This window comes from Pipistrellus hanaki (genome assembly GCF_964339955.1).
Source record: "Pipistrellus hanaki genome assembly, chromosome: 1".
Lineage (NCBI taxonomy): Eukaryota > Metazoa > Chordata > Mammalia > Chiroptera > Vespertilionidae > Pipistrellus > Pipistrellus hanaki.
The window spans coordinates 95,133,731-95,148,737 of record NC_140503.1 but is presented as its reverse complement, the minus strand read 5'-3'; the positions used below and the strand labels follow the sequence as shown (position 1 = coordinate 95,148,737).

General features: G+C 39.6%; 1 protein-coding gene across 28 annotated transcripts in view; it reads left to right on the top strand.

Annotated features, from left to right (window-relative positions):
- Positions 1 to 15,007, top strand: part of PARD3 (par-3 family cell polarity regulator) — a 562,402-nt gene that overhangs the window by 87,746 nt on the left and 459,649 nt on the right. For all 28 annotated transcript variants that reach the window (XM_084876589.1, XM_084876591.1, XM_084876586.1 and 25 more), the window contains exon 2: positions 3,482 to 3,583. In XM_084876589.1, coding sequence (XP_084732715.1) covers positions 3,482 to 3,583 — 102 coding nt within the window. The remainder of the gene's footprint in view (positions 1 to 3,481; positions 3,584 to 15,007) is intronic.

Here is a 15,007-nt window from a genome sequence, read left to right as displayed (position 1 = left end):
TGATCTTGCTTGCTGTGGTGTGCTTTCTACTGGGGGTGTGTCATGGTTCTGACATCATCACTGGACTCTGGTTTGAAAAGCTGTTCTGAGTAGATGGTGTCTGCAGAGTTCAAAACTCTGCTACTGTGAGGACACGTGTTTACAAACATATGGCTAACAGAGCACATTGTAGGAAGGTTAGGCAGTTTTTAAATTTTTTATTGATTTTTAGAGAGAGAAAGGAATAGGAGAGAGAAACATTAATGAGAGAGAAACATCTATTAGCTGCCTCTTGCATGCCCCCTGGGGATTGAGCCCACATGTGCCCTGGTTTGTGCCCTGACCAGGAATCAAACTGACGATCTTTTGATGCATGGGAGATGCTCAACTGACTTGTGCAGTGTCAGACCACTTAACTCAAAATATTTTTATTTATATAAAATATTTTATATATTTTATAAAATATATAAAACGTTGATTATATATTTAAAATATATAAAATTTGACATATTTTATAAAACATATAAAAGGTTGGTAACTTTGGTTAATAAAGTTATATAGGTTTCAGGTCTACAGGTCTACAATACATCATTTGTATATTGTATTGTGTGTTTACCATCCCAGGTCAGGCCTCCTTCCGTCACCATTTATTCCTTCTTTACCCTCTTTTACATCCCCCAACCCCCTTTTCCCTCTGGTAATCACCATACTGTTGTCTGTGTCTATGAGTTTTTTCCCCCCAAAGAGACATTTTATTGCCCCTTTTTGTGTGACTGCTGAAATAGTATGTGCCACTAGATGCTTTTGTCATTAAAGTCCTAAATTTTGTCATTAAAGCACTGGATTCTTATTGCATCTACTCTATCTGTGCATTTTTAAAATTCTCACCCAAGGATATTTTTCCATTGATGTTTAGGGAGAGTGGAAGAGAGAGGTAAAGACAGAGAAATATCGATGTGAGAGAAACATTGATTGGTTGCCTCCTGCATGAGTCCTGACCAGGGCCTAGACTGGGTAGGAGCCTGGTACATGCCCTTGACCAGAATGGACACTCCATCCACTGAGCCAAACTGGCTAGGGCTATCTGTGTATCCTTAAAGCTTCATAAACTAGCTTTGCTCCTCTTTTTGTAACCAACCCTTTCTGGTACAAGTTACAAGTTTTACTGTTTTTGAGATAGTCCATTTCATACTTTAATTACTAGTTATGTAATTACGTTGTGCTTAAATTCTCATAGAGTTAATTTGTTTGTTTACTTCCATGCAAGATTTTTGTCAACATTTTACTTTTAAATATGCTGCAGAATAGTAATAGTAGAGACTGTGGTATGTACTTGCTGTGTTTTTTGTTTTAGTGCTTAGATTGTTGTACTCTTCTTTCCCCCGACCCCCCATAGTATGTACTATAATTTTCAGAAGGAATAATTGAAGGCACAGATATATAGATTTCAAATACTTCATAGGGGAAAACTTTATAAGGGCAGAAAACTAACCATATATTTAAGGAATTAAGAAATAATGTGGCACTGATGTATATAATCTCCTTTACTTGTATTTAATAAGGTGTCTTTGAGCTCCCATTTAAACAGTCCTCATTTCATTTGCATTTGAAATTGACCAGATTGGCCTAGGTAAAATCTTAGGTCACATTAGGGACTTTTGAACCACGTTAGGGACTTTCAGGAAAAATCTGAGTGCCAACAAATTTTGAAACAAATAGATTAATAAAAGAATACAGATTGCTCTTTGGCTTGAGATAATCAGTAACGTATCTCAAAGCATTCTTTGGGGGTGTGAAGCTATGATTATGAAAAAGTTCCTGTGCTTTTATATACTAGACTAAATATTCTAGGAGAGTAGGGACCATATATTTGTCATCTTTGTGTCTGGTTCAGTGCCTGCCACATAATAGATGCTCCGTAAATATTTGAATGAATGCATAATCTCCACAGCCCCATTAGGACAATAAATTGTAACGATGGACATATACATCTTCAAAACATTGTTGTAAGTGCTATGGAGTTGTAGGATAGAAAATAAAGTGGGAATGCAGACTGATGTTGCAAAGAGATAGGATGTTAGGAATTGAAATTTGGGTAAGATTTTCTTTCACTAGTTAAGAGATGGGGAAAACTTTTCAGGAGGGCACAAATAAGCAGTAACACATTTGAGCGGCAAGGAGATCCCATAGATGACTAGCTGATATCTTGGTGTATATGAATCTACACATATATGCCCTTTGTCTGTCTGTAGAGCTCCTTTCCCTGCTGAAAACCTTTCCTAAAAGCTGACATGTAATCAGTGCCTGCAGAGATGTTCTTGGTAATAAGACTCAGGTGCACTCTGGTCTTTGTCAAATCTTTTGAAGATATTATTGTGGCTCTTCGTAAATGATAGTAGGAGTGTCCTGGGAGGAAAAGGGAACCCCACCTCTGGCATCAGCAGTCCTCAGGAGACATGTTCATTCACTCTCCCAAGTGGGTATGGTCTGAGCCACATTCTGAGTACCGCCATCTGGTGTCCACTGCCTTGAGCCACACTTACTTCGTGATGTTACAGTGCTGTGTTACTCTCAGCTGGACCCCACATAGTGTGGTGCTGGATTTGAGTATAGGAGCCTTAAAGTACAGCTGGATCCCCTTTTGCTCAGGTTTCAAAAGAGGAAATCTGAGGTAGGTGCAAATCCTCTGAAAAATTTCACTAATTCCATACAGTCTTCTTCTCTGCATGAGCTTGAGAATATTTCTTTTGATACAGTCATGTTTAGTATTGCCAGGTGTAAGGAATTATCATGTATTTTAAAGTAATTTGAGATAATTTCTTTAAGAAAAATTTGGAGGTGGTTTTGGATAAAGTAATATGAGTAGGGAGTGGAGATCTGCTTTGGGGTCAACTTTTTGTTGGTTCATTGTAAAATTCTGAGCTATTTAGAGTTGATCATGTTTCATTGAGGTTTTCTTTACAGCTCAAATTCCCTTTTGTCTAACTCAGTCTCTCTTGTTTGCTAATAGGAGCGTATAAGATGTGAGGGTAGGTTTTTCTTTTGTGAGGTTGGATGACTAACCGTAGGGATCTCTTGGGTTGGTTATTTCTTTTATAGGTACTAGAAAAGTATTCAGCATTTTAGTTCGCTTTAAAGGATCTCACACTACATAGTAGTTAATGTCTTAGCTGCACGTGGTCTATGATAGGCCATAGATTGAGTCTGTAACTTCAGGCATAGAGGCCTTATTTTAATGTTCACAGATTGTTTTTTCTGCAGAGTTGGATCTAGCACTATCTAGTGCTTCCTAATCAATATATCTTTGATAGATAACGTGGTGTAAATGATTATTTCCTGATATTGAAGTTAGTGAAATATATTAATTAGTGAGTGGTATATTTTTCATTTTAAGGAAATTCTTTCTTTTTTTTAATAACAGAAGTTCTCACAGTTAAAATTGTTGCATTTTCTTTTTGTGATGCTAACTTGATGCATTTGATATTTGTGTTCCTTTGTACAGGATCCAAGCTACTGGATACAGGTGCATCGACTGGAACATGGAGATGGAGGAATATTGGATCTTGATGACATCCTCTGTGACGTAGCAGATGATAAAGACAGAGTGAGTTCAAGTATAGGGAAGCTGCTCTAAATGCCTGTTATGAAGACTGGGAGGGAGTGGGTAGGTGGGAATACTTTGCTTCCTGTTTTAGACACACATACTTTAAATAACATTTGGGCCACTCACTCTGGAATATTTGTTTTATAATAAGTATTATGAATTTTCACTACCCTGAACCCTAAGGTATAATGCTTTCCTTGATACCCGGGATGCAGTGCTAAGTTTTGGAATTTTAAAATTGTAACTAAGTGGATATATCTTTAAAAGGTGTTTTTTCCCCATCTCCTTCTCCTCTCCCCTCCCCCTCGTAGCATCTTTCTTGACAACTCTCAAGTCCCTCATTGTGATCATTATGTGTTTCAATGTGCGGTACATAGGTTTCTGAGTTCTTTTTTTTTTTTTTTTTTTTTTTTAAATATATATATATATTTTTATTTATTTTGTACAGAGAGGAAGGGAGAGAGATACAGAGTTAGAAACATCGATGAGAGAGAATCATCGATTAGCTGCCTCTTGCACACCCCCTACTGGGGATATGCCTGCAACCACCGTACATGCCCTTGACTGGAATTGAACCCGGGACCCTTCAGTCCCCAAGCCGACGCTCTATCCATTGAGCCAAACCAGTCTCGGCGGTTTCTGAGTTCTGATCCCCACTTTGGCTCATCTCGATAGCTGGCCTGTGGGATGCACCACCTGGCTACAAAACCAGTGTGCAGCCCTAGGATCTCCCTTGTGTCCTGGGCTCTCAGAAAGCCATCTTTTCCTTCATGTTACTTGGGTAATTTAAGGGAATGCTGTCTTTAATGAAGCCTATGATTTTGGCATGGTGAATGTGGCCACCCACAGGCACTTCCATTATTTGCTTGTACTAACCCTTTTGACTGCACCCTAAGTGGGGAAGGAGGGGGAAGCGAGAGAATAATAACTCTGCATTTTAAGATATTTGTTTCTGCATATTAAAGTCAGCAAATTAAAAAAAATATTTTTATTGATTTTAGAAAGGAAGGGAGAGAGAGAGAGAAACATTAATGAGAGAGAACCATTGATTGATTGATTGATTGGCTACCTCTTGTATTCCCCCCACTGGGGGTGGAGCCTAGTCATGTGCCCTTACCAGGAATTGAATTGGAATTGAACCGTGTCTTCCTGGTTCATAAGTTGACGCTCAACCACAGAGCTAAGCAGTCCATACATCAGTAAATTCTTTATTGTAATGAGGTGCTGTGACTTGAATAGGCTTTGGCTACACCCTCTTTTGTGTTGCCTTATAACAAATTGTAGAAAGGCTCAGTGGCATACACAATTGTGTCATCATGGCCATGTAATAGCACAAGTTAGATTAAACCAGCGAGGATATGTCCTGGGGTTGATGGTAAAATTCACTGGGCTCTGGTCCTGCTGGGAGCTCTCTCTTATAACTGGTCTTTTGCCTCATCCTCCATCCTCCTCTTTGCTTGGCTGTGAGCTGGGTAAGCACAGCTGTTATGTCTTGTTTACTCCTACATTAACATGGTTCCTGCCTCAGAAATAGTGGGTGTCTTATATGTTTTCTTGAAATATTAAAAAAAAATTAAAAATTTCAGGTGCCAAATATTATGCACATTGAGGGATATCTGATTTTATTGTTTCTGTGGGCCAGGAGCACATAGTGTTAGAAATGCAGAACTTTTCTGCCCAGTTGTGATTTGCTGTCATTTATCTCTTTTGAACTTTCCAGTGGGTGACTTCCAAATTCTTTGCCTGCCTTCCACATAAAGACTTAAATTATAGTCACTTTATTGTGTGGTTCAGCTCCAAAGTTTAAGGCAACTACAGAGATTTATGTAGGTTTTAAATAGGTGCCCTTCCCTAGACATAATATTATGTAGCAGGCTATGGTCATGCCTTTGTTTCAGTGCTGCATGATAGATGTTAGTGTCCCCATTTTATTATTTTATTTTTTAAAAATATATTTATTGATTTTTTACAGAGAGGAAGGGAGAGAGGGATAGAAGTTAGAAACATCAATGAGAGAGAAACATTGATCAGCTGCCTCCTGCACATCCCCTACTGGGGATGTGCCCACAACCGAGGTACATGCCCTTGACCAGAATCGAATCAGTCTTCAGGCTGATGCTCTAGCCAAACTGGTTAGGGCTGGGTAACGCTTTTAACAGTAGTGCAATATATAACAACACTTTGTTGCCTTTAAATTTCCTGTGCTTGTATTATTTATCAGTAGATATTCTGGTATACACTAATGTTTGATTATGTAGTCTCTTCAGTTTTGTAGTTTCTTTAATGATTGCTTTATGTGGTTTTTAAAATAATAATGACATTGCTCTTGCTAACAAGTAATAAACTCTTAAGATTATTAGCTAAATTAAAAAATATTTTCTTGAATATACTGCCTTTCAGTTCATGGGTTATGCTTATGTATGTCCTAAAGCTTTGAGTTTTGTGGGCTCTATTATAGTTTAATAGTACCGGAGTATTAATTGTGTTGTGAATATTCATAGTATTCAATGCTCACTAGAAACCTAATTCTCCCTTTTCTCATGTATTTTATTTTTATGTTCCCTTCTCACACTCAGCTTCAGTTTAGTTAGATCTGAAATGAAGTGAAGGAAAGGTACATGTGTTGACTTTTGAGGGGATACATAAACACCTCTGATCTTTTTTCTGGAACAGAGAGGTTTTTTAGACTCCTATTTCATTTTCTTGTGAATATTTTGTCCTATATTTATCTGAGTAAAAGGTGTATATTTAAGCATTTGATCACTCCATTTCTCATACACTGGAGGCAGAGAATGTTTAAGGAGCCAAAAGGATGGTCCTGCTAAGAGCAATCCTGTTTTTGGAGTACAAGTTATGTTTTGATCCTATCCTATAACCTCTGTCTATTTTGGCAAAGAATGAGTTGGAACCTTTGAACCTGATGTGTTTACTCACACCCTGCTGACAGAAGGTGTGTTGCTACACCCTGTTTTATTCCAGTGTAACTCTTTCTGCCCTGTTTAATTGGCAAAGGTTCTTTCATTTAGTGCAGTGGAGCCTGTCACTAGTCTCCACTAAGCCTGGATCAGTGCTGCCATAAGCAAAGTCCTCAGTCCATGGAGTGTTACTTAGCGTGGGGTGGGCTCTGTCCTTATTTCCCACTGATTTTCATTTTGCTACTTTCTTGAGGACTTAGCCTAATGCAGGTCGAATATCAGGATTTGGGGACTTTTTATTTGAGGATCATTTTATTCTGTACTTAGTTTTGGAATCAACTTCCTATGGATTTTACCTTCCTTATAGGGTGAGTGGGCAGAAAGAGTGAAGAGAAAACTACAGAGAGGTATTACTTTTTTTCTGGTTCCTCTCTAAAGGTCTTATTTAGTGAAGGCTCTGAGATTTGCGCAAAGTCATTGAACCTCAAAAGGGCCATTTCAGAAATCAGCCAAAAGTAGGTTGGTATAAAAATTTCTCCTCTTTAAATTTCCTTTGGAGTTGAAGAAAGTAATATCTTTTTATTATTTATTTCATAATATTCTTTTGGAAAAGTTTCTTGATTAATTTGATCATTTTTTATAGCTTCAAAGCCATATTGACATTCTCTGTGCTGTCATTCAATTTATGGATGTTTATTTTTATTGTATGTCACAAAACAAGCAGTTGTAATGTTATCAGAAGATTCTGATTAATATGGAATCTTCCAAAATACTATTTTAATCAGGATCCTCATGGTACTCAAACATGTTACTGAAAGAACTAGTTGACCTGTATGCATAAACAAAATGTTAGAATAAAAGCTAATTTGTGCTTTTATAATAGCACTAGAGGCCCAGTACACAAAATTCATGCATGGGTGTGTGTGTGTGTGTGTGTGTGTGTGTGTGTGTGTGTCTGTCCCCATCCATAAGCCCAGCCTAGACCCTCTCCAATCTGGGATTTCTCTCGTAATCCAGGACTGCTGGCTCCCAATCGCTTGCCTGCCTGATTGCCCCTAACTTCCCTCCCCTGCTGGTCCAGTCACCCCTAACTGCCCTCCCTTGCCAGCCTGGTTGCACCTAACTGCCCTCCCCTACCAGCCTGATCACCCCCAGTTGCCCTCCTTGCAGGCCTGGTTCCCCCCAACTGCCCTCCCATGCAGGCCTGGTTGCCCCTAACTGTCCCGTGACTCTCCCCCCCCCCCCCCCCCCCCTCCCAAGCCTGGTCTCCCCACACAGCCTGCTGTTCAGTCATTTGATCACCCCTCAGACCCCTCAGTAAACTCCTCTGCCAGCCTGGTCACCCCACACAGCCCACTGTTCACTCATTTGGTCGTCTCTCATTAACCCCTTTGCCAGCCTTGTTGTTCAACGCAGCCTGGGTTAGTCCATCCAGTTGTTTCAGGTGTGACTGCCCCTGGCTTTTTATATACTAGGATTTATTATATAGAGGCCTGGTGCACTAATTCATTAACCAGTGGGGTCCCTCGGCTTGCCTGTGGGATCGGGCTGAAACTGGCTCTTCAATATCTCCCAAGGTGTCCTGGATTGTGAGAGGATGCAGTGCAGCCCAAGGGACCCCATTAGTGTACAATTGGGGCAGAAAAAGGATGTGGGATGTTGGCCAACCAGGGAAGGACTGCTGGAGGGCTTCAGGGCATGTCCGGTCTGACTCACTTAGTTCCAATCGGCTGAACCCCAGCAGCAAGCTAACCTACTGGTTGGAGTGTCTACTTCTTGGTGGTCAGTGCATGTCAGAGTGACTTGTAAACTGGTTGACAGTCTGCCCTCTGGTGGTCCGTGCACGTCATAGTCAACGGTTGAGCAGCCTTAGCATATCATTAGCATATTATGTTTTGATTGGTTGAATGGCCAACTGGACGACCAGACACTTAGCATATTAGGCTCTTATTATGTAGGATTATTATTTCCCATATGAACAACTGTATATCTACTTTTGCCCACCCCAGTACTTTTGTCTTCACATGTATGCTAAATCCTGAGTACTTTTAGTTTCATCTTCTTTTTCCTTTATTTTTTAATTTTTTTTATTATCATGGAGAACATGATGTATCAAAAACAAGTCAAGTATGAGAAATTCCTAATCTCTAATATATTTTCTCCAGCAGAAACCATATTCATAATAGATATTTGTGGCTAAGAATTTTCAACAATCCTGAATTATTTCAGTGTGGCAGATTTTATGTTCAGATCAATGTAATTTGAGTTAAGGACTCAGTAAAAACCTGTTTTTAAGAAATTAAACAGAATATACAGAAAGTAAAACAGCAATAAATGAGGAAATTAAGGGTGCTGATCCAGTTTGCAAAATCTTTTCTTCTGTCCCTTTGAGAAACATGGAGTTTATAAAACAGCTTTAACTTGAGGAGGGGGCCCTATGTGTTGGCATTGAAATGAATGCCATGTTTTGCCATTAATGACTTCATAGCACTGTTTATAGAAGTTGGGTTCTCTGCTCAAATCCAGTTTGTTTGATTAAGTTCTTCCGATCATTTTGAACTCCCTGCCCTAAACTACTTCTAATGGACTGTAGTTTCAGTGGTGGTAATGAACATGCTTCTAAGTTGTTAAGTTCTGAGCTGTCAGGTAAGATGATACTCTTTCTCACCTTAAAGATGAGGTGTGGTCTTTTGGAGGATGCAGGAGAAGAACTTAGACCTCCTATGCACCTGGGTCATTTTTTAATGATGAAAAAGATACTTCCCCTCTCCCCCTCAAGCAAGACATATGTCCTCTTTGGAGCATTGTTTCTCTGCTACAGCTAGTGTGTGACATTTAAGCAGTGATATAATTTCAGTTATTGCATCACTTTGAAGAAAGGTTTCTATAGAAAATCTAAGTTTCAAAATTATTGTTTTGTATATTCTTTGGGGGTTAGGAGGATGATAGTTAGAATAAGAGTATAGAGTTACCTCCATGAGTTGTCAAGTGGGTTGATATAATCCTATATAATAAAAGGCTAGTAAGCAAATTGACTGAATGGCTGAACGACAGGTGGCTGTGATGCACACTGACCACCGGGGGCAAATGTTCAATGCAGTATCCACCCCTTGGTGGTCAAGTGCTCCCACAGGGGGAGTGCTGCTCAGCCAGAAGCCCTGAGCCAGGCCATGGCTGGTGGGCACAGTAGCAGTGGTGGAGCCCCTCCCACCTTTGCGGCAGCACTAGGCCATCAGTCGGACATCCCCCGAGGGCTCCCAGACTGTGAGAGGGCACAGGCTGGGCTGAGGGACCCCCCCAACCCCGAGTGCATAAATTTCGTGCACTGGGCCTCTAGTATCTAAATGAAAAATAATTTAGAGAAGCTGAAATGTTAAATATTGGACAGCTTGCTTGGCTAATGCAAGGTCTTCAATTTAAAGCACGTATGGTAAAAAAAAAAAAAATCTGCCTCAACAAAAACAACATAGTTTTTGAAGTAAATGGATGAAATTCATGTATCATGTGTTAATGTTTTAGTGAGTGGATTTCAGTCATTTATGTTAACACCAACACTGTGATTACTTATCTATATATCTTATCTAGAAGCTGATTTCTCAATCTTGGTAATATAGAAAATCATGTCCATGTAGAAGTCAGCAGAACGAAACATTCCCACAAGGTAACTCAATGGTGGGAAACAATGAAACTGACTCAGAGTTACACCATTTTTAAAATTCAACAAAGAGAAACCTTAAGAGCTTTAAGTTAGATACACAATTTACAGCTTACCTGTTAAAAAGCCTTTTGTTATAAGCAGAACACACTGAACTCAAAATAGCTGCTGCAAATGCCAGTGCCCAGGTAGTGCCTCCACACAGTGCTTGTGCAGTCCTCCATCAGAGATGACTTGTTGGAGACTGAACCTTAGAAATTCAGGAGCCTGCTAAATTTGGTCCATTTAATACTTAACATCCACAGCTCCACAGCTGTATTTATTTATTTAAAAAAAATTTAAAAAAAATATATATTCTTTTGTTTTTTTTTTACAGAGAGGAAGGGAGAGAGATAGTTAGAAACATCAATGAGAGAAACATTGATCAACTGCCTCCTGGGGATGTATCCGCAACCAAGGTACGTGCCCTTGACCAGAATTGAACCTGGAACCTTTCAGTTCTCAGGCTGATGCTCTATCCACTGAGCCAAACTGGTTTAGGCTCCACTGCTGTATTTAAATAGGACTCATTCATAGCGACTACAGACCTTTATCTTGACTGTTCCCCAAAGGGCAGCAGGAATCTCAGCCCATCTAGGAAGTGTTAAATGAAATGATAGGTTGTGTGAGATAACCAGGCCTTTTTAAAGCCTTTGCTTGTAGGAACATCTATTTCCAGGTTTGCATCTTATTCTTTAGATTTCACATTATTACAAGGTGCTCTGGGTCTTACCAGCGACTCCTCACAACATCACCAACATGAAAAGAGGAACATTCACAACAGATCTTGAGTTTGTTTTAAGATGAAATACATCAATATTAAGAATTAAACAATAAAACATTCATGAAAGTTCTTACCATTTCTTTTAAGAATTTCTTTGGAAGCTGACTTAACATTGTTGCATTTATTACAGTCATTTTACAGCTCAATTTGGCTTTTTAGGTTTTTAAAAAAATATATATTTTATTGATTTTTTATAGAGAGGGAGAGAGAGGGATAGAAAGCTAGAAACATCGATGAGAGAGAATCATCGATCAGCTGCCTTTTGCACGCCCCCCACTGGGGATGTGTCCGCAACCAAGATACATGCCCTTGACCGGAATCGAACCCGGGACTTTTCAGTCCGCAGGCTGACGCTCTATCCACTGAGCCAGACCAGTTTCAGCTGGCTTTATAGGTTTTTAATCTTGTGTTTTAAGATGATATAGCATTACATTAAGTTTCAATTCATTTATGAAAGTCAAATGTAGTTCTCAGATCCAGGTGCATCCCACATGGCAACATTAGAATGAAGAAAGTCTTTTTATTTATAAACAAACTGGAGGCCTGATGCATAAAATTCATGCAAAAGTAGGTCTTCCTGCTGGCACTGGCTTCCCTCTGGCATCTGGGACCCAGGCTTCCCTCACAGCCCCTGCTTCCAGTCTGATTAGCAAGTTACGCTTCTATTATTATAGATTTTTCGTTTTTCATGAGTATTTGAGATGTGATTTGCATGTTGGGTTTCTGTCTGGAATTGGTTTCTCCACTAGCACAGAGAAGGATCATGAAACATCGGTCTTATTGCACCTTACTCTTTTTTTTTTTCATCTTTTTTTTTCTTTTAATATATTTATTGATTTTTCACAGAGAGGAAGGGAGAAGGATAGAGAGCTAGAAACATCGATGAGAGAGATACATCGACCAGTTGCCTCCTGCACACCCCCCACCGGAGATGTGCCCACAACCAATGTGCATGCCCTTAACCGGAATCGAACCTGGGACCCTTGAGTCCGTAGACCAACGCTCTATCTTAGGGGTGTCGAACTCAATCAGAGAAGGGGCCAAAATCTAAAATCCAGCCTAAATCGCGGGCCGAATGGTTTACTGAACAGTCATAAACTGACAATGTCATAAACTGACAGCGGAGTGCAGTGATGACAGCCCAGTGCGGGCCACATTGCAAGGCCTGGCGGGCTGGATTTGGCCTGCGGGCCTTGTGTTTGACACATGTGCTTGAGCCAAACCGGTTTCAGCTGCACCTTACTCTTTGACCTTGTTCTTTAAGGTTTTCTTTTAGGCCCCTGAAGCTGTGCTTAAATGCTCCCATTCTGCTAGTTTCAAACACTATGAAGCTAGGGTTCCAAATAGGTTTACTGTTTCTTGACTAAATATTTTCAAAAGTTGACATGCCCTAGGATTTCTCTCTAATAGTAGTTAGCAACCACTAATATTGATTAAAAAACAAAAAGTGAAATTATGTTGTGCCTGCTAGCATTCAAACCAGTGTGGTACACTAATTGCTGCAAGAAAAGGAATTTTCAGAGTTTTTTCTTTCATGTACAGATGTGCTTCTGTGAACTTAAATAGGAGTCTTTAAAGCATCCATTTTTACTTCCCTGGTACTATTTATGTCTTACAATACAAAATAACTTAAATTTTATGGAGTTGTATTGGTAGGATTATTGTCTTTGTGAAAGCTTTGCTCAGCAGTTTTCGAAGTCAACCTCTTTATTTAATTCATCCACGCTCCCCTTGGTACATGTATGTTGAATGCTTATAATGCACTCTTCCAGTATCTGGCACAGAGTAGGTGAAGACAGGGCCTTGTCCCCAGGAGACTGTCTCTCAGCTTGTTGCTCACCAGTGGTGGGCAGTTTGAGGGTCATTTACAGGAAGGGATGAGTAATCGGTGTTTGTTCAAAATGTGATTCCCATTAGGTATAGACATAATGAAGTTCTGTGTATAAAAAGATGTCTCACTTTATTGAAAACAACTTACCCTCCCCTGTTTACTCATAAAGTGAATGATAGCAATCAAGGTGGAATAATAAATAAAGCTCTTTGCTTAAATAAAAGCAAATGCTTTCACATTTCTAAAAAATAAATACCTCTGCCGAAACCGGTTTGGCTCAGTGGATAGAGCGTTGGTCTGCGGACTGAAGGGTCCCAGGTTTGATTCTGGTCAAGGTCATGTACATTGGTTGCAGGCACATCCCTGGTGGGGGGTGTGCAGGAGGCAGCTGGTCGATGTATCTCTCTCATCGATGTTTCCAGCTCTCTATCCCTCTCCCTTCCTCTCTGTGAAAAATCAATAAAATATATTTAATAAAATAAATAAAAAAATAAATAAATAAATACATCTGTGGGAGGCAATATCAAAGATAAGAGGTACTTGGGAATTTGGAGAGGAAGACAGTAATTATATAAGAGAACATGCTGTTATTGAATTAGTGATGTCACCAGGGAAAGTTCCTCTCTAAGAAACAATCGTGTGCTTCTGTGAAGACTGTTCTCTGATTGACATAAAACTCTAGCAGAACTTTCCTCTCGGGCTGTGAGTAGATGATGATCATACTTTGTAACTTATTGCCAAGTTACTATTATGCTCTGTGAGGTATGAAGTGATATTAATGACCATTTTTTATCAATGAGAAATAACACTTTATAGCATTGCTATAATGTAAATATATTAAAATATGTTGCAATGGGGAAGAACACCCTGGGGAGAGAGAGAGATGAGACTTAGGAGTTGGGAAATTATTTGGATAGCAGAGAAAGCTTTAGGGCAAAATTTCAATAAAAAAAATACATTATTTTCTAAACTATTCAGGAGGGAAGAGAGTCTTCTACTCATGCATCCCCTGGACTTAAATATTGTTACAAATAAAATGTTTAGCCAATTGTAGTCACTTATCTGCACTAATAAAAAAACAAGAAGTTATTGATAATGTTTTTTCAGAAAAAAAAATTTATTTTCCCACTGTAAGCATTTAGAGTTTAAAACCGCATTCTTAATATTTCTAATTTGTTTCTTTCATAAAAACCCATACTTTTGTACTGTCGTTATGTTTTGAGGGATAATTTCCTAGTTCCAATAACATTTACTTTGTCAAGGTTCGGAGTTATCCTGAAAGGCAATCAGTTGGAGAATTTCTTTTCCATTTTTAATTTAGCCTAAAGTGTTATTCTTAGTAATAAAATACTATCTAATTAAATAGCAGAAAAATTAGAATTCATCAAATATAATAACACATTTAAGAATATTTATTTATTTATTTATTTTAATAGAGTATAAGGGGTAGAAAAAAATATCAATGAGAGAGAAACATCTACATCTGCCTCCTACCTGCCTGCCCCTTGCTGGGGATCAAGCCCACAACCTCAGCATGTGCCCTGACAGGGAATTGAACCTGTGACTCCTTGAATCACACCAGCCATGCTATAATACATTTTTATAGTTTGCTCTAAAGATCTGTTAATTAGTTGGTAACTTTCCCCTGTATTTTGACTCCTCTCTGTCTCTCCCCTACCCCCCAGTTTCTTAGAATTTTTATTTATTCACTGATCCATTATTTACTGTGGCTGCAGGAATCAGGTTGTGCTCAGCACAGAGAGAAGTAGCTGCCATCCCAGCCATTCCCCTTCCCCACTTCCCCCAAGATAAGAGGCCTGCCTAGATTAAGTCCTAAGCCATCTGGCAGAGGCCATGGGGCTATATTTAAGGCTCAAGCTCCAGAGGCTGTGCTGCATCAGTTCTGGGAACATGAGGACTCCAAGTAGTTATCTTGGTCCTGCTGTTCACACCCAGTGGCTTTCCCCGCTCCCCCAAGTCCCTTGACAGAGGCTGAGGAAGCTGGTGTGGCAGGAGAGCTGAGTGGTTCCAGCACTTATTCTTCAGCCCTGTCTCTGTTATCCTTAAGAGGACAGAGGCATGGGAATACTGAGGGGCTGCACAGTGGCACTTCAGAACTCCAGAGGCCGAACCCTGGAGCCCACGGCAAGCCCATTTCCAGGGCCAGTATTTCTGCTCTTAAAGCTAAGTTTATTAATTT